At 43.7% G+C, this 25,599-nt stretch overlaps 1 protein-coding gene across 1 annotated transcript in view; it reads right to left on the minus strand.

The window, feature by feature from the left end:
- Positions 1 to 25,599, minus strand: part of LOC124709057 — a 205,149-nt gene that overhangs the window by 129,816 nt on the left and 49,734 nt on the right. The window contains exons 6-8 of the mRNA XM_047240705.1: positions 15,535 to 15,702; positions 3,127 to 3,168; positions 2,950 to 3,081 (exon numbers count right to left, since the gene is read on the minus strand). Of these exons, the coding sequence (XP_047096661.1) occupies positions 2,950 to 3,081; positions 3,127 to 3,168; positions 15,535 to 15,702 (342 nt within the window). The remainder of the gene's footprint in view (positions 1 to 2,949; positions 3,082 to 3,126; positions 3,169 to 15,534; positions 15,703 to 25,599) is intronic.

The raw sequence follows: 25,599 nt of genomic DNA on the forward strand, positions 1-25,599 counted from the left end.
ACTTTCGGTCTGCGAAATTGGTTATTCAATGCTTGTTGTGGTTTGGGATATGTTTACAGTGGTAATGTTAAGAGACTCACCCTGTATATCAGGCAAGAACAGGTTAAGAAGAAGATCAATCCACATAACATACAAGCGGGAGGGCAATAAAATAAAAAAAATCTAATTTCCCCGTTCTTCCATGGACAATATAGGCTTTGTTCTCAAATTGTGGTATTTTAACGAACTGTCGTTAGAGGACCAGGCAGAGCAGACTAAATTTATACATATTTGTCTTATTTTTCAAAATGAGGTGCGAAATAACTTCTGACAACCTATTCAGAGTTTCACTGTTCATTCGGAGAAAGATGTAATCATCAAGTTCTGAGTGTAACCTTTGCTTTAGTAGTATTTCATTGTAAATCTTTCCCTGGACCAGCTTCTTGTTCTTATTTTTCTTTAAAGACTGTGCCAGAGTCCGTGTCACAAATGCATTATTTGCATTTGTAGCCATTCCCACTAGCTCAAAAGTGAGTTTGACTGATAAATTTGTTGAATGGTCTACGGGCTCTTTTGTCAGATCCGTAGATAGATAAGAAGGAATTTGACAAATAAGCTTTAAATAAGGGGGCCTTGAAATGGATATTTTTTTCTTTTTTCTGTTCTCCATTCTATACGTAGCGGAAGGTGGTGTAAAGTTGCCGCTCTGAGGAAAACTGAATTTTCACCAAACCATGCTTATTGACCTTTCCTGTTACACTCTTTTAATCTGCTTATTATAAAGCGTCACACCAAATATTTGCAAAGGAAAAAAATGTGTATGAGCTATATGCATAACGGCCATTTTCCCTACCTATGAGAGTAATGCCGTCAGTGCCATTACAAGAGCTTCCAGTATTTCTTGTTCTGATTTCTGGAGCTACAGAAACCTGTTTTCAATCGGATTTTTGTCTTAGGCCGAGTTTAACAGAACAGAAAAGGTTTTAAATAGTATAAATTAATTAGTTTAAAATTGTGACAAAGGAAGAGAATTCCGAATGACAGGTTTGCGTACAAAAGGGTTCTGGAGTCAATATGATCTGTAGTATCATGCATGAAATATGGAGGTAACTAACTCTTAATGGAGTAAACACCTCAGCCTCTTTTTTAGACGAGTAGAGTGGCCACTTTTCCTTATGCAACACCATACCGGCATTAGTACTTCACAGATGATACTATCTGACAGAAAGAAACCACAGGGACCTAAATTTGTAGGCGAAAGACATTGTTTTAACATTGATGTAGTAAAAAAGTACAAATCTAGGTACAGGTGAGGTACCAGGAATATAGTCTGATCACTTCAAGGCAGGCAGCATCACTGTTCAAGGCAAAAAATATCCAAAGGCCACTTTCACCATCTTGGTCAGTATGCCCTACCTTCCCCTCATACCACACAAAGAAGCATCAAGAGATAAAATAGTAAACATTATTTTTGTGAAAGGAACCTTAAAGAAAAATGTAGCGCATCCAGATTTCGAGTGCCAAAGATTTCTAACCTCCTATTAGCCTACTACTTCAACAAGAAGTAATAAACAACGTAGAAAGCTACAAATTCTTAGGTGTGCATATTGATGAAAACTTAATCTGAAAGAAAAGACATGTAGGAGACTTGATAAAACGTTCTGGTTTGTCTACTTTTGTCAGAAGAATAACTGCCAACTTTGTGGATATAAAAATTAGCAACTTAACATACTTTTCATATTTTCTTCCGGGATAATATTCTGGGATAATTCCTCATCCAGGCGAAAACTATACATGGGACAAAAAAAGTAATTAGAATTATGTGTTGGATTCACATACGTACAACTGTGAGGCATTTATTTAACTAACTGGGAATATTAACCACGTACTCACCGTACATTTATTGTTATGAAATTTGTTATTAACAAGCCATCTGAGTGTCAGAGCAACAGAGATATTCACTATACGATACTGGAAGGAAAAATGATCTGCGTTACCTTCTACTGCACGCACTGCGCGTTGCGTGAAAGACGTGATAAACGTTATTTGTTCGGGTGACTCCAGCTACACTCTGCAAAAATAAAATTCCAAATATCTGCCGAAACATAGGAGGAAATACGCCAGACGACTCTTAGGAGGGACACCCAGTATATTAAAAAGCCTGAGCGATATCTACACCCTTGTGTGACCCACTCTTATTGAGTAAACGTTCTGCCACCTCTCCATTTATGTTTAATGTGATTGTTGTGTTTTGTGTAGGCTTCTTAAGGTGTTTATTAAATGCAGTGAGTAACCTTTTCTCTTCATTATGCTCCACAGTTTTTCTCTATTAATTTTATCAAAGGCTTTTTCTAGATCAACAAATGCTAAGTGGGTCTCTGGATAAATTCTGTATTTTTTCAATGATCTCTTTGATTTTTTCGTTTTTTAAGGCCATCATGGCCCTCATCACCAGTTCAATGGATGAATCGTCCACAACTGTACTTTTTATCGATATTATTATTTAAAGTCCAGGCATTTGTGGGTGCTAAAAGTGGAGGTGCCAGTAAATTATGTTTTGGGAGCCATACAGAAATAGGTCCCTGTTACCAGTGTCATAAAGAAACTCAGGCTTTAGTCGTATGGGCACATAATGAGAATGAACAGCCAATGACCTGCCAAAAGGTACTTCAACTTCAGCCTCGTAGGAAGGAGACCACGGGGAAGACCAAGAAAACGCTGGATAGCGACTGTAAGATCAGATGTGGAGAAGAAAGGACACAAATGGGAAGCTGTCCCGGAACAGAAGATGTGTGAAGACAGGAGGTGGCGAGCGCTTGTACACCACACCTGGAAACTGGAGTTGTAGAACGATGATGATGGTAGAAAGAAACTGTGGCTTTCCTCGGAACAGAGCTCTGCGTCTGTGACTCACTGTGGCGTCGAGAGCCGAGGCCGGAGGGAACCGCCTGGTGCCGGTACGGTACTTACGGTGAGGATGTCGCTGAGGCTCTTGGACTTGTAGTTGAGCTGCGGGGGCGGCGGCAGGTGGGCGAGGGCTCCGGAGGCCGCGAGGTGGGGGCGGCGCGCGCAGGCCAGCGTCTGCCGCCGCTGGGGCGCCACCTCCGGCTGCAGGCCGTTCCCGCCTCCGCCCCCGCTGCCGCTGGCGCTGCCATCCTCCTCCAGGCGCCGCAGCTCGATGGGCAGGTCCTGCCGGCACGCCACACCGCACTCAATCCCAGCTCACAGACCCTCGCAACACGCCGTCACCTACCACAAATTTCCCCTTGGAGGCCGACACTGTTTAACATATGCCAAACTTGCTTCTCTGCAACATACACTACTGGCCATTAAAATTGCTACACCAAGAAGAAATGCAGTTGATAAACGGGTATTCATTGGACAAATATATTATACTAGGACTGACATGTGATTACATTTTCACGCAATTTGGGTGCATAGATCCTGAGAAATCAGTACTCCGAAGAACCACCTCTGGCCGTAATAACGGCCTTGATACGCCTGGGCATTGAGTCAAACAGAGCTTGGATTGAGTGTACAGGTACAGCTGCCCATGCAGCTTCAACACGATACCACAGCTCATCAAGAGTAGTGACTGGCGTACTGTGACGAGCCAGTTGCTCGGCCACCATTGACCAGACGTTTTCAGTTGGCGAGAGATCTGGAGAATGTGCTGGACAGGGCAGCAGTCGAACATTTTCTGTATCCAGAAAGGCCCGTACAGGACATGCAACATGCGGTCGTGCATTATCCTGCTGAAATGTAGGGTTTGCCAGGGATCGAATGAAGGGTAGAGCCACTGGTCCTAACACATTTGAAATCTAACATCCACTGTTCAAAGTGCCGTCATTGCGAACAAGAGGTGATCGAGATGTGTAACCAATGGCACCCCATACAATCTCGCCGGGTGATACGCCAGTATGGCGATGAAGAATACACGCTTCCAGTGTGCGTTCACCAAACACGGATGCGACCATCATGATGCTATAAACAGAACCTGGATTCATCCGAAAAAATTACGTGTTGCCATTCGTGCACCCAGGTTCGTCGTTGAGTACACCATCGCAGGCGCTCCTGTCTGTGATGCAGCGTCAAGGGTAACCGCAGCCATGGTCTCCGAGCTGATAGTCCATGCTGCTGCAAACGTCGTCGAACTGTTCGTGCAGATGGTTGTTGTCTTGCAAATGTCCCCTCTGTTGATTCAGGGATCGAGACGTGGCTGCTCGATCCGTTACAGCCATGCGGATAAGATGCCTGTCATCTCGACTGCTAGTGATACGAGGCCGTTCTGCTAACAGTCATTGGATCTCGACCAACGCGAGCAGCAATGTCGTGATACGATGAACCGGAATCGCGATAGGCTACAATCCGACCTTTATCAAAGTCGGAAACGTGATGGTACGCATTTCTCCTCCTTACACGAGGCATCACATCAACGTTTCCCCGCGCAACGCCGGTCAACTGCTGTTTGTGTATGAGAAATCGGTTGTATACTTTCCTCATGTCAGCACGTTGTAGGTGTCGCCACCGGCGCCAACCTTGTGTGAATGCTCTGAAAAGCTGATCATTTGCATATCACAGCATCTTCTTCCTGTCGGTTAAATTTCGCGTCTGTAGCACGTCATCTTTTTGGTGCAGCAATTTTAATGGCCAGTAGTGTAGATTCCTTTGCTGATGATAATGCAGTACACTGACAACAACTTACCGAACTTTCATAAAAAAACTCCAGCGGGCTCTTCTACAGTGTGAAAAACGGCTTAAGACGTTCTGGGTCAAAATAAAAGTGGCAAAAGTCAAACTACGTTGTATACAAGAAAAAGAAGAGACATACCGCACTCCTATTGTTTAGCGAAGGTATTCCTTGGACGGACTCCGCCAAATACCTGGGAGTACACATCGATAAACGTCTTGCTTTTAAGATACGTAAAACGGACGTTGCGAAAAAAGCACACATCGTGTTAGCTGCCTTACATTCTTGGTCCAAATGTGTGTGAATTCCTAAGGGACCAAACTGCTGAGGTCATCAGTCCCTAGACTTCAACACTACTTAAACTAACTTATGCTAAGAACAACACACATACGGATGCCCGAGGGAGGACTCCAACCTCCGGCCTGAGGGGCCGCGCAATCCGTGACACGGCGCCTCAAACCGCGCGGGCCGCTTCGCGCGGCTTACATCCTTTAAGGGCTATGATAACCTCGACGTTGAACGCCCGTAAGCTCCAAACACACACACACACACACACACACACACACACACACACACACACACACACACACTCACACATATACATACATTCTTTAACAAACAGGTCTTCTCTGAATAGGAAAAACAGTTTCGTACTTTACAAATCGGTAATATGACCAGTCACGTTGTACACCTGCCGCATATGGTGACACTGCGCATCTACGCGTCTCAGAAAATTACAGGTTCTTCAGAATAAAGTGTTACGCATCGTATTAACGGCTCCGTCATTCATTAGGAACACTAAGATTCCAGAGGAGATCTGACCCATATCTGAAAGCCTTTATGGCAGGCTTGCTTCCTCAACCGACAGTCATTCGTCAATTATTCACATATAATCTCAATTGTTTAAAACGATTCAGAAGCCAAGTTCATACAAAATATTTTATTATTCGAGACAATCGGTTTCAACAGTTTTAGCCGTCATCTTCAGGTCTTAACGATTTTTTTGTAATAAAGCATCTTCATTTTACGCTGACCTCACGCAAAAAATGTCAAGTGGATGAGGTCAGCTAAGACTGTTGAAAGCGGTTTTCTTGAATAATAAAATATTTTTCCGATGTTGACTTTTAAATCGTGTTTTACGAATAAAACAGATTGCCCTTCAATACTCTCATAATGAGAAAATTCAGAGGTATAATCTCAATGACCTGCACAAACAATAACGTCTTAAACTGGTACTTTTATCGCGTCGGTAAACAACACTGAGGCTGACATCCGGCGTGCAATATCCTAACTATTGTTGCCATTGTTGTCACGTATTCATTTATTGAATTTTGTCTCATGTTGAGGAATTAGAAGGAGCGATGTGTATTTCACGTGGTATAAAGCTTTCAAGAGTCAAGATTGCATAAGTTCGTCATTATTTTTAACAGATGTAACTGTCATATTTGAGGACCAGAAGACGACAGTTACATCTGTCTAAACCAATTGCAAAAATAAAGACGAATTTCTGTGATATTGGATACTGAATGTTTTTCACCGAATACTTATGTATGTCACTTATCGCACATCATTGTAAATAATATTTTGCAAAATTCTAAATTGCGATGTTGTATTTTTGCATTTTGGTACATTATAAATAATGCTAGGATCTTTTATTTCATGGTGTATGTTGTCCAATACTTATTTAAAAGGCTCTTTGTAAAGTTGCCATTGATTACACTTTATGTTGTATTGTACGTTAACCGGGGGCCTAGAAACGACGGAGAGGCTCCGTTCCCGGCCCAGCCGCAGTGGTCCACAACCCCACGACGACTACCGCAGTCCACTTCACCCCTCCGTCGCCCCACACCGATCCACTCTTTCAGGGTTATTGTGCATTTCGGCCCCTGGTGAACCCCCCACCCCCCAGGGAACGTCTCACACCAGACGAGTGAAACCCCGATGTTTGCGTGGTAGAGTAATAGAGTAATGGTGGTGTACGCATACGTGGAGAACTAGTTTGCGCAGCAATCGCCGGCATAGTGTAACTGAGGCGGAATAATGGGAACCATCCACGGACTGGCCAGCTCACCGGACCTCAACCCAAGTCCGCCTGGTGGATTCGTGCCGGGGACCAGGCGCTCCTTCCCGCTCCGGAAAGCCGTGCGTTAGACCGGACGGATAACCGGGCGTGCCTTGATTACAGTTTACTAACGACCTAGTCCTCGTAACATAAAACTTGAATCAGTGTTCTGTACTCATTTGTATTTTGTCATGTTGTGGGTTTTTATTGCGTCCATGACAAGTGTTTTCCCTCACTATTGTCATGTTCTGCTAGTTACACAAAATGTTGTGTTGTTGGGTGTAAGTAATCTCGGGTCGCAGACTTACAAAATATATCAGTAAAAAATGGAAAAGAAGAGAAACGCGAGCACCTACCAGGGACTGATGTGCACAAATTTCGCCTCGGGAGTCCTCGTTGAAATGCACACTAAGAGAAGCAAGCGCTGATCGTAACGCATGCACTAGTATCACCCTCTAAGCAGCTAACGACAGGAATATAATCATATTTAAAAAGTCCTCAATTTAGAAACCCAAAATTCAGAGGAAGTCGCAGTAATCGTAAAAACGAATGTCATGTCTTAATAAAATTGGGGACTGTATTGTGAAGCTGATCACGCACAAAGATGCACAAATTTTGCTTCAAAGCAACCTTCAGATTGTGGACGTCATGAGATCGACTTAGAGCCTCGGCAAGTAGCGAAGATATTAACTGAATTGTTCATTTTTAAATAGTTTGGCCTGTGATATACGCTCAGGTAAAGTCAGGCGAAGAATACTGTACGCCGGCCGGTGTGGCCGTGCGGTTCTAGGCGCTTCAGTCTGGAACCGCGTGACCGCTGCGGTCGCAGGTTCGAATCCTGCCTCGGGCATGGATGTGTGTGATATCCTTAGGTTAGTTAGGTTTAAGTAGTTCTTAGTTCTAGGGGACTGATGACCACAGATGTTAAGTCCCATAGTGCTCAGAGCCATTTGAACCATTTTTGAATATTGTACATTTTTTGGTGTTGTAATGGTGCCAGTTCAGTGTATCTTGTGACTGTTCGTCGATACTGAATTGTCTTCAGCACTGGACACAAGTATGTTTCACAGATCACAGAATTATTAGAAAGACACCGCACGGCAAGTGACAAAACATAGTGTAACGTTGCAGCGTCAGCAGGGAGAGTTGACATGTACGTGAAATACAAGGGGCAGCCACATCGAAACGAGGTATATGAAAAAAAGTACACAAAAAGTTTATTAATTCAAAAGTAATCGCTACAGCTGTTAATACACTTGTCCCACTGTGAGACAAAATGATCGGTGCCTTCATGAAAAAATGTTTGTAGTTGCCTACGGAACTACGATTGTACCTGGACGTTCACCTCTTCGTCCAAAGCAAATCCACGGCCACGAATGTTTTTCTTCAGGCCACCAAAAAAATATGGAAATCGCATGAGGAGAGATCGCTACAATTAACGCACAGTGGTAAGCGGATACTTTGCAAAAACTGAAGCGCGCTATCAACTGCAAACGACCAGCACTGTTGACGACGGCATCGTTCTCTTGCAGTATGACCGGCCACATGTTGCCAACGTTGTTCCAAGCACGGTGTAGAAGTTTCGCTGGGAAGCCTTTACACATATTCCATACAGCCAGGATCTCTCCCATGCTGTTTCCATATTTTTCGATCCATGAAGAAAGACGTCGTGGCCTACAATTTGTTGCGGACGATGAGATGCACGCCTGGGTACAATTATGTTTTCGTAGGCAAAAATGGTTCAAATGGCTCTGAGCACTATGGGACTCAACTGCTGAGGTCATTAGTCCCCTAGAACTTAGAACTAGTTAAACCTAACTAACCTAAGGACATCACAAACATCCATGCCCGAGGCAGGATTCGAACCTGCGACCGTAGCGGTCTTGCGGTTCCAGACTGCAGCGCCTTTAACCGCACGGCCACTTCGGCCGGCTTTTCGTAGGCGATCGCAAACATTTTTCCATGAAGTCACTGATCGTCTTGTCTCACAGTGGGATAAATCTATTAAGTTACGGCCATTACTTTCGAAATAATATACAGTTTGCTTAATTTTTTCCCATTTGCCTCGTTTTCATTTGACCGGCCCATGTAATCCTCTTCCATATGCCAGTCGACGGAGAAGAAGAAAATCAGTGTCATCGATGGACAGTGTATTAACATAGTAGAATGTGCTATTAACTTTAGGTATGCCATCCAATAAACATGGACAGCAGAGTACCGGTAATTGTACAGCTTCTTCACTGAGCTGGACATAAACATGCAATGCTACTAAATTAAGCTTACCTTTATTTACTTCAAATGATAAAAATGACATCCGTCTGCATGAACAGCAGCCTGACACCCTCTGAACACCTTGTCAAATGTCAAGTCGTCTGCGGTAATTCTTGATGTCACAAGCTGAATACTACACACATCAAAAAACGTTTGCATCACCCCGGTTCCCAGAACTCCTGAAGATAGCCGTTTAATGTGGATATTGTATCACAGACACAGTCCCTTTGACTATTTAGAGATGTCACTAAACCCACCCAAAGATGTAAACAACCATGCATGAGCAGCGCATATTAGACGGAGGCGGTCCGGCAGCCGATCAGTTCCAGTCATTCCACCAGGAAGGAGGTACACGGCTCGTGTTGTCTGTAGTTCATACCTAGAGTGTCAGTACCGCGGTTCGATCGCGGCCGCATTGTTACTTTGTGCCATGAAGGGCTCTCATGAAGGGGAGTGTCCACGTGTCTGGGAGTGAACAAAAGCGATACTGTTCGGACATGGAGGAGATATAGAGAGAGAGGAACTGTCGATGACATGCCTCACTTGGGCCGCCCGAGAGCTAGAACTGCAGTGGATGAGCGCTACCTGACAGCAACACCATCATGTCGAATAATGCTTTTCGTGCAGCCACAGTATGTCGTGTTACGACTCAAACTGTGTGCAATAGACTGCAAAGTGCGCAACTTCACTCCCGACGTCCAAGGCGAGGTCCATCTTTGCAACCACGACACCATTCCGCGCGGTACAGATGGTCCCAACAACATGCCAAATGGACCGCTCAGGATTGGCACCACGTTCTCTTCACCGATGAGCGTCGCATATGTCTTCATCCAGACAATCGCCGGAGACGTTTTTGGAGGCAACCTGGTCAGACTGAACGTCTTAGACACAGGGTCCAGCGAGTGCAACCAGGTGGAGCTTCCCTGATGTTTTGGAGTGGCATTATGTGGGGCGATGTACGCCGCTGGTAGTCATGGAAGGCGCCGTAACGGCTGTGCGATACGTGAATGCCATCCTCCAGCCGATAGCGCAACCATATTGGCAACTTATTCTCGAGGCATCCGTCTTAATGGACGACAATTCGCGCCCCCATCTTGCACGTCTGATGAATGGCTTCCTTCAGGATAACGACGTCGCTCGACTAGACTGGCCAGCATGGTCTCCAGACATGAACCCAATCGAACATGCCTGAGATAGATTGAAAAGTGCATTTTATAGACGACGTGACCCATCAACCACTCAGGGATCCACGCCGAATCGCTGTTAAGGAGTGGGACAATGGTGACCAATAGTGCCTTGCTGAACTTGTGGATAGTGTTCCACGACGAATTTGTGGATAATGTGCCACGACGAATACAGGCATGCATCAATGCAAGAGGACGTGCTTCTGGGTGTTAGAGGCACTGGCGTGCTCAGCAATCTGGACCACCACCTCTTCTCGCTGTATGGTGGTACAACATGCAATTTGGTTTTCATGAACAACAAAAAGGGTGGAAATGATGCTTATTTGATCTCTATTCCAATTTTCTGTACAGGTTCCGGAATACTCGGAGCCGAGGTCATGCAAAACTTTTTTGATGTGTGTATATTATATCTCATTGAGTGTATGGGTATCGTTTGTGTCCACCATGTCCTTTAAAATCCCCCAATGAAAAAAATAAGTCATAGAAATTTAGATGTTGGGAACAATGAGGGCAATCAACTATCCTATCAAGAAACACACATAAAGCTGTCATAGGAACATAGGAGATACGTGCTGCATCAAACAACTCTAGGTGGCTTTTTTAGTTGTTAGTACTTTCAAAACAGTTAGCGGTATGTTTTTCACTTACTAATCGGAAGTTACAGTTCAGTGGAGGAAGATTCGTCCAGTAATTCTTATTGCACCGCATGTACGCTGCACATCTGTTTTCATATCATACACAGGACCTTAATAGTCCTTGATATAATTAATGAGGATTTTCAGAACTCCAATATAAGTTACCTTACTAGTTCACGTATCTCAATAGACACAGAGATACTATTGTTATAGAATTCAACGCAATCTCTGGAGAATTACATATTTTCTCCGGCAGCGTTGCCACGACTGCAACTGTGCATTTCCGCTGACTACACACCCCACTGTACTTCTGTGCTACCCTGATGCTACATGATCTCTTTGCTAACACCATAACTCCACAATATGACCGAAATTATCTTCACCATAGAGTTACTGACAGTAACTAGGCAGCTTAAGCCGTCATTTGCAGGGCAACACTGTCTTTGGGCGTAGTAAATGAGGACAAATATATGATAAAACGTTGCACTCACAAAGGCTTAACAGATGCAAATGACGTTCGTAAGGACTCTGTATCGTTGTTGTTACAAAAAAGTGTAAAACGAAGTCCAGTTCAAGTTTTGTTGGAGATTATAATTTCTCGAGACCAAGCTAGTTGAGAGAAAAATAAGGTACAATTGTAGGAAGTAAGACAGATGAAATTCTTCCATAATTAATAAAGACTGACAAATAATCGCAAAAGAGAGACGCAGAGTATGGCCAGGAAATACGAGGCCTGTTCAGAAAGTAAGCTCCGATTGATTGCCAAATTGAAACCACAGTGAACATCAGAAATGTTTTACTTGTAACAATTAGCTACACCTTTCAGCTACTTCTCTACGTAGTCGCCGTTCTGACTTAGACTTTTGTCATAGCGTTGTACCAACTTTTCAATAGCCGCATCATAGAAGGCAGCCGTCAGTGCTTTCCGCCAATTCTCCACGCTGGCCTACACCTCGTTGTCTGTGTCAAAATGTTGTCTTCAAAGACAGCGGTTCATGTGACCAGAGATGTAACTCAGGGGGAGACAATTGCGGACTGTATTGTGGGTAATCTCACATTTCCATTTGAAAACGATGCAGGAGCATCTTCATTGCCCCTGCAGAATGCGGCTGAGAATTGTCTTGAAGAAGAAACAGCACGACAGTTATGTAATGTTAGCTGCATAGCTTCAGGAGAAATTTCTCACCAGGCCCTCGTACTTGGCGGCAGACACTATTTTCTAGACATCTTTACGCACTCACTGCGAGCTCAGAAATGAGAAGAGCGACGTGATGTTAACTGGGGTTATACTAGAGACACTACCCAACACATCTGTGCAAAGCTTTATCGGATTTTCGTAGTCGTTTCCATTTCGCGACCGATCGGAGCTTACTTTCTGAACGCCCCTCGTATTAAACAAGAACTGAGAGAGAAGAACCTAGTGGACGATAAACTAATGTCACGATCTGCTACCTCATAAGTTTCAAGCAACTATCTTTATCAAAAATCTGACGCATTATCGCTCATACTTGTATGAAATGAGTTCTACGTTCATGTACAGATATTTGCAACTTCCCGTTTTTTGATGGAGACCTAATACAGAAAACTAGGAAACTATATTCACTTAAGACAGGCTTCATTACTCAGTAGGAATTCCGAAGCAAACATCTTTCTATCTTGTTCTTCAGTTTCCTTTGGTTGTCTCCCGTACCCTTTGAATCATAGCTCAGTATCCATATTCGTCCTTGCAAATGGCGGTCTTTAGTTCGGGAACAGTTTCCTCCCTTTTCCACTACAGCGTGGTAGGGGCTTACACTTCACAGCAGTGCTGCTCTGCTGTTGTACTTTTGGTATGCGCATGTTTCCTTACCTGGATGTCCTCTGTACCATTATTGCCAGCTCCCACGTTGTTAGTGCTTTTATCTTCCAGACGTTGCCCACCTTTGTTAGCAGCTACCACACTGTCCAGCTGGACTCACAGCAGTGCAAGTGTGTTGCAGAGTTTGTAGCGTCGAGGCATTGCTCACCTGGGTATCCTCCACACCGTCATTGCTGGCTCCTGCGTAGTCGGCTGGTCACACTCCTGACAACAGTGCACGTGCATTGTAGCGCCCTCAGAATCCTGACGTTGCCGAATCTAAATATCCTCTGGGGCATCATTGCCAACTCCCACAAAGTCAAGCTGGCAATATTCCTCGTTGCAATTGCGGTGTGCTGTAGTGTTTTTAGCGTTCAGATTTTACCTCACCTGTATGTTCTCTAATCATACAATGAAGGCTTTCACGACCGGATGGTACTGTTGTTGATAATTCTTGTGGGTTATAAGGCCGTGGTCCATGGAATACTTCTATTCCTAACGTTTCGTCCAATACTACGAAGGACATCCTCAGAGGTATGGCTGGTCCTGTTGAGTCCTGCCGACTGACGAGTAAGACGTCGGAGAGCGGCCTAAATACAGAGGGAAGGGGGCGTGGTCTAGCTTGCACATACTAGCAGAGAGAAAACTAGTCAAAGATAAAATGTAACCATCGATAATAGTCCGTCATAGACAAAAATCACTTATCGATTCTGTAACGCCACTGTCCATATCTCGCTTAATTTCAAGGCCTCTTCTTTTCTATTAAAATTATGTTCATGTTTATGAATTTCAACAGCCTCCCTATACAGTCGTGGATAATAGTTCGTGGTAGCACTCAAAACTGTAGTTTCAGAAAACTTAACTACATTGTCACCGGACTGAAGTGCATGTTCCGCAACGGCCGATTTATCTATTTTACCCAGTCGGCAAAGACTTTTATGCTCCTTTACTCTCGTGTTTGAACAATTAGCGTTGAATAAAGCAAATGAGAAACCATGTTGTTGGTATCGTTATGTAGACGACACATTCGTGGTTTGGACACACGGTGAAAAAGCCTTAGACGAATTTTTTGATTATCTTAATAGCATTAACCCTAAAATTCAGTTTACCATTGAAGTGGAAAAAGACCAGGCTATTTCGTTTCTCGATGTGTTAGTCATGAGACAGACCTATGGCAGTCTAAAACATTAAGTGTTTCGGAAGAGCACACATACTGATAGATACTTACATAAGAACTCCAATCATCACCCACAACAAAAAAGAGGTGTAACCAAAAGTTTAGTGGACAGGGCAAAACGGATTTGTACGCCGGAACATTTGGATACGGAACTGAATCATCTGAAACAGGCCTTCGAAAAGAATGGGTACTCAAACAAAGAAATTAATAGAGTTTTAAGACTTAATTACAGCAGGCCAAAGGACAAGGATGGTACACAACAATGGAAGAACTGGGTGTCTTTACCTTTCATTAGTAAGGTTGTAAATGGAATCGGCAAAATTTTGCTGAAACATAAAGTGAAACCGGTATTCAAACCTACCAGAAAAATGGAACAAGTACTTCGTTCTGTTACAGATAGAAGGCCACCATTATCATCTAGCGGTGTGTATAAAATGCCGTGTACCTGTGGCAAGGTCTATATTGGTACTACGAAAAGAAGTGTGAATACGAGGGTAAAGGAGCATAAAAGTCTTTGCCGACTGGGTAAAATAGATAAATTGGCCGTTGCGGAACATGCACTTCAGTCCGGTCACCATATAGTTAAGTTTTCTGAAACTACAGTTTTAAGTGCTACCGCGTACTATTATCCACGACTGTATAGGGAGGCTATTGAAATTTATAAACATGAAGATAATTTTAATAGAAAAGAAGAGGCCTTGAAATTAAGCGAGATATGGACAGTGGCGTTACAGAATCGATAAGTGATTTTTATCTATGACGGACTATTATCGATAGTTACATTTCATCTTTTACTACTTTTCTCTCTGCTAGTATGTGCAAGCTAGACCACGCCCCCTTCCCTCGGTATTTAGGCCACTCTCCGACGCCCGACTCGTCAGCTGGCAGGACTCAACAGTACCAGCCATACCTCTGAAGATGTCCAACGTAGTATTGAACGAAACGTTAGGAATAGAAGTATTCCATGGACCACGGCCTTATAACCCGGAAAAATTGTCAACAACTGTATGTTCTCTACTGTGTCATCGCCAGCCTGCATGCAGTCTGGTTGCTCACACCCCTCACAGCAGTACAAGTGTGCCACTGCGCTCTCAGCTCCAGACGTTGCTACTTGGATGTCCTCCGCGGCGTCATTGTCAGCCTACACTCTATCTGGCCAGCCACTGTCCTCACAGCAGTAAATCTTTCAAGGTCCAGACGTTGGCTCACCTGGATGCCCTCCGCGGTGTCGTTGTCGGCCTACACTGTATCTGGCTGGCCACCGTCCTCACAGCAGCAAAGCTTTCAAGGTCCAGACGTTGGCTCACCTGGATGTCCTTCGCGGCGCCATTGTCAGCCTACACTGTATCTGGCCGGCCACCGTCCTCACAGCAGTAAAGCTTTCAAGGTCCAGACGTTGGCTCACCTGGATGTCCTCCGCAGCATCATTGTCAGCCTACACTGTATCTGGCCGGCCACCGTCCTCACAGCAGTAAAGCTTTCAAGGTCCAGACGTTGGCTCACCTGGATGCCCTCCGCGGCGTCGTTGTCGGCCTACACTGTATCTGGCTGGCCACCGTCCTCACAGCAGTAAAGCTTTCAAGGTCCAGACGTTGGCTCACCTGGATGTCCTCCGCGGCGCCGTTGTCAGCCTACACTGTATCTGGACGGCCACCGTCCTCACAGCAGTAAAGCTTTCAAGGTCCAGACGTTGGCTCACCTGGATGTCCTCCGCGGCGTCGTTGTTCGCCCCCGCGCAGTCCGGCTGCCCACACTCCTCACAGCACCGCTGGCCCGTGCCCGCCGGCGACTCTTTGGTGCACGAACTCCACGAGTCCAGGAACCAGGGCCGGCTGCTCGAGCCGCTGCGCTTGCCGCCTGCCAGCTTCTGCAAACACACAGGCACACCACGACTGGCTGGCAGCTCATCTGACGGTGTACACCCACAGTGGCCTAACGCTTAAAGACGGATCTTGCACTGTACTCGACAGAGGGCGTAAGAGTTACATTGTTCACTAATTATAAAACTGTAAAATTGTCGTGCCTCTCTATTTTAATACGCTAATCTCCAAAGCGACCAGACGAATTTTGATGGGGTTTTCGCAAGTAACTGGAGTGTAGCTTGGGGCAATATATAAGGTTGTTGTTGTGGTCTTCAGTCATGAGACTGGTTTGATGCAGCTCTCCATGCTACTCTATCCTGTGCAAGCTTCATCTCCCAGTATCTACTGCAGCCTACATCCTTCTGAATCTGCTTAGTGTATTCATCTCTTGGTCTCCCTCTACGATTTTTACCCTCCACGCCGCCTTCCAGTACTAAATTGGTGATCCCTTGATGCCTCAGAACATGTCTTACCAACGAATCCCTTCTTCTGGTCTAGTTGGGCCACAAACTCCTCTTCTCCCCAATTCTACTCAATACCCCCTCATTAGTTGTGTTACCTACCCATCTAATCTTCAGCATTCTTCTGTAGACCCACATTTCGAAAGCTTCTATTCTCTTCTTGTCCAAAGTATTTATCGTCCATGTTTCACTTCCATACATGGCTACACCCCATACAAATACTTTCAGAAACGACTTCCTGACACTTAAATCTACACTCGACGTTAACAAATTTCTCTTCTTCAGGAACTTCGACCGTCATGTTATTTTGCTTCCCAAATAGCAAAACTCCTTTACTACTTTAAGTGTCTCATTTCCTAATCTAATTCCTTCAACATCACCCGACTTAATTTGACCACATTCCATTATCCTCATTTTGCTTTTGTTGATGTTCATCTTATACCCTCCATTCAAGACACTGTCCATTCCGTTCAACTGCTCTTCCAAGTCCTCTGCTGTCTCTGACAGAATTACAATGTCATTGGCGAACCTCAAAGTTTTTATTTCTTCTCCATGGATTTTAATACCTACTCCGAACTTTTCTTTTGTTTTGTTTACTGCTTGCTCAATATACAGATTGAATAACATCCGGGAGAGGCTACAGCCCTGTCTCACTCCCTTCCCAACCACGGCTTCCCTTTCATGTCCCTCGACTCTTATAACTGCCATCTGGTTTCTGTACAAATTGTAAATAGCCTTTCGCTCCCTGTGTTTTACCCCTTCTACCTTCAGAATTTGAAAGAGAGTATTCCAGTCAACATTGTCAAAAGATTTCTCTAAGTCTACAAATGCTGGAAACGTAGGTTTGCCTTTCCTTAATCTATTTTCTAAGATAAGTCGTGGGGTCAGTATTGCCTCACTTGTTCCAACATATCTACGGAACCCAAACTGATTTTCCCCGAGGTCGGCTTCTACCAGTTTTTCCATTCGTCTGTAAAGAATTCGCGTTAGTATTTTGCAGTATATAAGGTTCGTTAATCAAAATCGGAACACAGAAAAAAAGATATTGTGATTTAAAGTTTTATCTAAAGCCGCTGTGTGCCTATTTGAACACACTAATCTCGAAAACTGTTAGAAGAATTTTCAAGGGGACATCACAAGTAACTCGAGCGTACCTTTGAGATCTCGGGAAAAAGATATCGTGGTTTAAAGTTCTACCCAAAACTGCCGTGTCTGCCTGTTTGTACATGCTGGTCTTCGAAACTACTAGGTGAATTTTCATGCGGTTTCCACAGGTAGCTTGAGCGTATTTGGGGCAACCTATAGGATTTATTCCATCAAAATCGTGTCACGAAAAAACGGATGTTCGGGCTCACATGCGGTTGCTCTTCGACGAAATGCCTTGGCTCAAACTCGTGTTAGTGTTGAACTGCATGTGTCGCATTACACCCCCTAAATTAGACACTTGTGACCTTTTGGTTAAATTGTCTGGCTGATGACAAATTTGCGAAATACAAACTTAGTATAACATATAATAACAGTAATAATAGTATCGGGAATTAAATTAACAACCCATAAATGATGTAGGCCACAAAGTTGCGATTTGGTTAGAATAATGTTTATTCAGAAAGCAAACTAGTAGCGAAAGTGATCGTATTTAGAGTTACTGTTACACTCGAGTGCATATCCATCTGACACAGTTCGATCTACATCTACATCTACATCCATACTCCGCAAGCCACCTGACGGTGTGTGGCGGAGGGTACCTTGAGTACCTCTATCGGTTCTCCATTCTATTCCAGTCTCAAATTGTTCGTGGAAAGAAGGATTGTTGGTATGCCTGTGTGGGCTCTAATATCTCTGATTTTATCCACATGGTCTCTTCGCGAGATATACGTAGGAGGAAGCAATATACTGCATGACTCCTCGGTGAAGGTATGTTCTCGGAACTTCAACAAAAGCCCGTACCGAGCTACTGAGCGTCTCTCCTGCTGAGTCTTCCACTGGAGATTATCTATCATCTCCGTAACGCTTTCGAGATTACTAAATGATCCTGTAACAAATCGCGCTGCTCTCCGTTGGATTTTCTCTCTCTCTTCTATCAACCCTATATGCTACCGATCCCACACTGCTGTGCAGTATTCAAGCAGTGGGCAAACCAGCGTACTGTAACCTACTTCCTTTGTTTTCGGATTGCATTTCCTTAGGATTCTTCCAATGAATCTCAGTCTGGCATCTGCTTTACCGACGATCAACTTTATATGATCATTCCATTTTAAATCACTCTAAATGCGTACTCCCAGATAATTTATGGATTTAACTGCTTCCAGTTGCTGACCTGCTGTATTGTAGCTAAATGATAAGGGATCTTTCTTTCTATGTATTCGCAGCACATTACACTTGTCTACATTGAGATTCAATTGCCATTCCCTGCACCAAGCGTCAGTTCGCTGCAGATCCTCCTGCATTTCAGTACAATTTTCCATTGTTACAACCTCTCGATATACCACAGCATCATCCGCAAAAATCCTCAGTGAACTTCCGATGTCATCCATAAGCTCATTTATGTATATTGTGAATAGCAACGGCCCTACGACACTCCCCTGCGGCACACCTGAAATCACTCTTACTTCGGAAGACTTCTCTCCATTGAGAATGACATGCTGCGTTTTGTTATCTAGGAACTCTTCAATCCAATCCAATCCAATCCGCTACATCCAATCCAATTGGTCTGATAGTCCATATGCTCTTACTTTGTTCATGAAACGACTGTGGGGAACTGTATCGAACGCCTTGCGGAAGTCAAGAAACACGGCATCTACCTGGGAACCCGTGTCTATGGCCTTCTGAGTCTCGTGGACGAATAGCGCGAGCTGGGTTTCACACGGTCGTCTTTTTCGAAACCCGTGCTGATTCCTACAGAGTATGTTTCTAGTCTCCAGAAAAGTCATTATACTCGAACATAATACGTGTTCCAAAATTCACAATCTCATCTCGAAACACAAGTCCGATAGTCCACACGAAAAGTTAGAGACAAAGTCCCGTGATACCACACAACGCGAAATGTTCTAAGTCGTTTCTCTTCCTAGATACCTAACGATCTACTGTCCGGTTTCGCGTCTCAATCCGAACTGTCCCCTTTGGTGTCTCCAATACAGTTTCCTTCTTAACTTTGAATGTCACGGTCAGTAGCCTTGCACCGATGTGCGTTCTGAAAAATAAATAAAGAACAAAAGTAACTATTATGCATTAAACTTTACAGTAACTATTCTATTGCCTAATGATTCAATACGGTGACATGCTGTCGTCGTTTAATGTGTTTTGTGTGGAGGAAATGATGATCTGATGTTTAACTGAAAATACTGATAATTTAAATTTACTATATCTTTTAAACAAATAAAGTTACGGAGTTGATACTTACACCGTTTGTCATTTTAACTATGCGCTTCTATATGAAATGTCGATCGTTAACCCTTATGCGGTCGCGCGGCTTTTCGTAACGTTAATAGTCGCTCGAGGTGTTGCTAACACCCCAATTAAAAGTGGCTGTAATGAAATTGTTGTGCAGTATTCACTGATATGGTCACTTCACAAATGGCTATTTAGAATGTTATCTCCCGGTACATTATCATTTTATGTAATATTACTTTAGTATTAAATTGGGTTATTTGAAACATATGCAATAATTCCCATTTTTTACAATATTTTGTTTAATTATTTATTTCTGTTATTCTTCATACTGTATTACAGGTATAAGACATTATACATATAATTAAACATTTATTCAGTCAACTCATACAAACATTTTATGAAATCAGTCACTATGACTGGCTGCAAGGGATGCGTTATCGTAACACTTTTCACACACACTTCTCATGTGCTTTACACACATAACTTTCAAACATCGAGCACAGTGCGTTACTCCGGAGACAAACTGTGCAGCACCTGGGCTTCAGTATTCTTTGTTCAGAAGGTGGTGCATTGTTGCTGTCTTCAATTCCCGCCATTTTAGCGGCTTTCTGTCTAACATGTTTAGGCAGGGAGTGAGTGGCTGCTATGTTGCACAGTATGGGATTTAGTAATGACCTTCCGACATCACGTAAAAACATTCTTCGGGATATCCTCTCATTGTTATTATTTGCGTATATGATGAAGGCGTTAATGTAAGCAATGTCAATCATTCGGAAAAAAGGGCAAGTGGCAAGCGTCTAGTTATTCTTGAGGCTGAAGAAGTGGCGCACATTTCATCTATTGTATCCACACCTGTTTTGGTCCTATTATACATTGTTATAGTGTCTGGTTTCTTTTCCTCCACAATATTAGTGTCAATGGCACCGGCATGATGCAAAGATGAAAGGAGAATAACGTTTTTGTCGTTCTTTGGCACATATGAAACTATGGTGATATCCTTTCTGAATCCAGAAAGGCTGCTTCTAAGTTCACGACCTCTCGTGTAAACAAAGTCTGGAGGGAGCTCCCTCTTATTCTTTCTAAGAGTTCCTACGACTGTAAGTTTCTTTTTCAGGATCTCTTCAGGCAGTGGTATGGAACAAAACCAGTTGTCTAGTGTCACATTACGTCGTGTACCTTCGGTAGGCCGCACAAGTCTATTTACCAACTCATTAGGCGAGTTTGACAGTGAAAAGGCACCCTCTGGCTGTTTCCCAACACAGATTTCCATCCCCAAAGTATACCATGCTCTTGCGTCACATAAGGTGAAATTTTCAAACCATATTTCACAGGCTTGCTTGGTATATACAGCCGGAACTGCATTTGCTTCTGAAGGCAACCAGTTGTTCATCCACTGTCATATTCAGACACAGTATAATTACTGACACAGTTTGACATGAATAATTCAAACGCTTCTCTGAACGCAGCTAGGCGATCAAGTTCTCTACGCTATGGTCTGTCTCGAATATCATCGAATCTCAAACAACGCAACAAAAAACGAAAGCGCTGTAAACTTATTTTTGCAAGAAATATTGCAATCCCAAAACCATTTATGTCTCATAAGTCTTCCATATTTTGGTGTCCTGCCCTGTAAAGCCCAGCCAGTATCAACAGACACAGAAGAGATTTGATTTCTTCCTCATTTGTTGGTTTGGCATCACGGTCTCTTGTGAAATTTGATGGCATGTGTTGTATGTAAATATTTGTACACGATGTAATCGTTCTAATTATTATATCATTTATAAATATCGAAAAACAGTCCACAGCAGTTTTCGCAGATTTTGCGATAGCTTTCACACCATGGAGGTGAATAATGTGGTCTACACTTCTAGTTCTTATGTTGCGAGTAGGACAACTTTTCATCCATTTTGTAACATTATCCCTCCCAATAACAAAATCATGCTTGCTTTCATTATCCGATGCACTTACTAGCGGTTCCAGTTCCAAGTTGTCGTCATCCTCCGTTTTCCGTGTCACTGTGATGAGAGAGAACTTCACAACTGTTTCCTCCTCTTCCTCTTTTCCTCCTTCAAAAGTTTCGTCTAAGACATCTTCCAGAAGAATCCGCACTCTTTGTTGTTCTGTTTCGTAACGATCCATAGCTTTTTTAAGTGTACAGAGCGACAAAATACAAGCAGTTGCTACGGAACACAACTGTGCGCTTTCTCGCAGCACTGAAACGTAAAGAATCGCGCGGGGTGCCGACAACACCCGAAGACACATTGTTGCTTGTTTTATTGGAACTTGTAGATTCCATTGTTACTCAAAACATTCATATTACGTCCTAGAAAGGTACCAAAGAACATGACTTTATACTACTATCCATTATGTAATAATCCATCGATAGGGATGACTGGGGTGTTCTGAACACCTCGTGCGCTCGGTTCACTTTAACAGTAAATCCTAAGCTATTATAGTTATGATCAATATTCAAGTTTTATTGGGATCACCATGAAAATTTATGGAGGATGGCAGATTAAAATTACTGGGGCTTGATTCCCTGCATTACTAAAGAATTAAATAGTTTTCATAAATGATTCCCTTTATGGCCCATCTTAGGTCCACCATATTTGACACTGCTACGTCTCCTTAGCCACAAAAGCCTTCGACTGGGTTTCGCTATGATGTAGGTTCTCGTCTGTCTCACTCGCACACTACAGCGCTTAGGCCTCAATAGACAATAGACGCCTGTGAATTTCCCCATCTCGTGGTGAATCTGCGCCCTTTGTGGCACGCGGACGACAGCGTTCGTTTCACAATTCCTGTAGGATGACTCTTTCGGTTATATATTTAAATGAGAGCGCAGTACTCGTTAACTTACAACCTCCATCCGCAATTGTGGACGGCCCCTGTCCGTCAGAATACGAAGTCTGCCCTCTCTTGGTTAGTTGTGGTTGTGCCCTAGAGTTTCCACCTGACAGTCACGTCACCAACAATCGACTCGGATAGCTTTAGAAAGGTCGCTATGCCCCTGATGGATTTATTACTTGGGTGGCAACCAATGACTACTCAACGTTCGCAGTCAGAGAGCTCTCCTGAACGACCTATCCTGGTGTTACTGCTTTTTTACTCACAACACATGCTCGCTTCCTCGTTTTAGAGTAGCTGGTTCGTCTCACGTAAAATCTAGTGGTCAATTCCGCAACTACGCAGGAGTTCATGGGATACGTTTGGCCAGATAGGGATCCTCCATTTACGGAAAGTCACGTGGCGATCCATTTCAGTCATGTTATGCACAGCATCGATGTTTCTCGGAACAACTGGCGATACCGGTTGGCCTTCACGCAATTCATCGCTGGAGAAAGCACGATTATGATCAAATTCTGAAAACCATTTGTAAAAAGTCACTTTCAGAAGGTGATTAGTGCTAGCGTAACGTAGTGATTAGAGGGACTGCTGTTTGAGTTAGATCGTTATGAAGATCGTGAAAAATCTGCACTCGGAAACCTTCAAGTGGTCTATCGATTTCCACACATCTCTTCTTCTTCAAACGCTCATTGTAAACAAACTGTTCTGCCGATTTCAGACCTCCTACTCCTCCTACTGTTTTAATAAAAACGAATGACAAAGTTTAAAACAACAGAAGCGACGAGTGCTGGTTGTTTATAGAAACTCCAAAACTCCAAAGGCGACCCTTGTATGTTTAATTCAGACATACATTTGTAGATAATTTCTGCCGCATTAGGCTGATTAGAAGCGGCGTTGATGTATTGTACCTCACTGTCTTATGAGAACATGTCACGTGATAGCACAGCTGTTCGAATATTCCGTACGCTCGTGTTTTGTTTATTAGGTTGCGACGCGGATCTATACCGAACGCCTTCTGGTAGTCAAAGAACACCGCATCTACCTGGGTTCCTGTATCTATTGCTTTCTGGATCTCGTGGACGAACAGAGCGAGCTGGGCTTCAAGCTATCGTTTTTTGTTTTTGTTTTTGGAATTTATGTTCATTTCTACAGAGAAGATATTTAGGATCCAGAAATGTCAAAATATATGTGCATAAAACATTTTTGAAAATTCAATGGTGTATTGATGTCAAATGCTTGTACGAGGCCTGTTCAGAAAGTAAGCTCCGATTGATTGCCAAATTGAAACCACAGTGAACATCAGAAATGTTTTACTTGTAACAATCAGCTACACCTTTCAGCTACTTCTCTACGTAGTCGCCGTTCTGACTTAGACTTTTGTCATAGCGTTGTACCAACTTTTCAATAGCCTCATCATAGAAGGCAGCCGCCAGTGCTTTCCGCCAATTCTCCACGCTGGCCTACACCTCGTTGTCTGTGTCAAAATGTTGTCTTCAAAGACAGCGGTTCATGTGACCGGAGATGAAACTCAGGGGGAGACAATTGCGGACTGTATTGTGGGTAATCTAACATTTCCATTTGAAAACGATGCAGGAGCATCTTCATTGCCCCTGCAGAATGCGGCTGAGAATTGTCGTGAAGACGAAACAGCACGACAGTTATGTAATGTTAGCTGCATAGCTTCAGGCGAAATTTCTCACCAGGCCCTCGTACTTGGCGGCAGACACTATTTTCTAGACATCTTTACGCACTCACTGCGAGCTCAGAAATGAGAAGAGCGACGTGATGCTAACTGGGGTTATACTAGAGACACTACCCAACACATCTGTGCAAAGCTTTATCGGATTTTTGTAGTCGTTTCCATTTCGCGACCGATCGGAGCTTACTATCTGAACGCCCCTCGTATATAGCTCTGTAGTTTTGTGCGTTTGTTAGATGATGCTTCTTGAAAACGGTCTTGATCTGCGCTTTTCTTCAATCATTAGGAACGCTTTACTCTTCCAGCGAACTGTGATACACTGCTTTTAGAAGAGAAGCAATTTCTTTGGCGTAGTCTGTGTGGAATCGGATTGGCATCCTGTCAGGTTCAGCAACCTTTCCTCTATTGAGCGATTCCAGTTGGCTTTCTTTCCCATGGTTATTTCGTTATTTATCTTTTGATCAACGTTGATGACTGGGTGTTGTGTGTTGTCCTTAGGTTAGTTAGGTTTAAGTAGTTCTAAGTTCTAGGGGACTGATGGCCATAGCTGTTAAGTCCCATAGTGCCCAGAGCCATTTGAACCATTTTGAGCCATCAACGTTGAATCATATCTTATTGCTGTTTACGTCTGTTGAATGGGACTGTGTCGATACCATAGCATTACACTACGTGATGGAAATGGAAATGGCGTGTGGCTAGAGCCTCCTGTCGGGTAGACATGTCACCTGGTGCAAGTCTTTTTTGAGTTGATGCCACTTCGGCGACTTGCGTATCGATGGGGATGAGACGATGATGATAGAGACAACAGAACACCCAGTCCCTGAGCGGAGAAAATCTCCGACCCAACTAGAAATCGAACCTGGGCCCCTTGGCATGACAGTCCGTCGCCCTGACACACTACAGGATGACATAGTTCTTTCATAGAAGGTGCAGTTGGACGGTTGCTTGTGTACTCGTGTGGTAAGCATTAGCCCTGACATGACAACAAGAATTGAAACTGAACAATATGTCAATTCTGTGATTCAGACATACATATAGTAACACCACAGCAAAAGACGAGGCTGAAATATGCCTGTTTGGGTCTGAAAAAGGAGTGTGGGGAATAGATGGCGTCGATGAATTGACTTTGAGCCGAGTTCACTAGAAGGGTCACTAGAATTTTAGTCTGTCTCACATGCAGCGTCCTGCAGATAGCTCTGTATCAGGTGTTATTTGGGCTGGGGATGTTTGCAGAATACTGAGACGTGCTAGGCGTCACAAGGCTGATCAAATGGCTCTCGTGTCGAATCCACCAGCGCATCTCTGCTGCACTGTGTCCAAGCTGCAGGAAGCGTTGTTGGGGTTTGAGAAGCTGGAGCTACTTGGAAACAGACCAAGCGAAACAGAGCAAGTGATGCAGGACGATTTGATGAGTTGCACCGGAAATGAGCGAGACAGTTTTGAGCAGTGGAGTGGCTCACCTGTAGCAGCTTATCGACCAGACTGTGGTAGGCATCTGGGGGATG

Source organism: Schistocerca piceifrons, chromosome 7, assembly GCF_021461385.2.
Source record: "Schistocerca piceifrons isolate TAMUIC-IGC-003096 chromosome 7, iqSchPice1.1, whole genome shotgun sequence".
NCBI classification, from domain to species: domain Eukaryota; kingdom Metazoa; phylum Arthropoda; class Insecta; order Orthoptera; family Acrididae; genus Schistocerca; species Schistocerca piceifrons.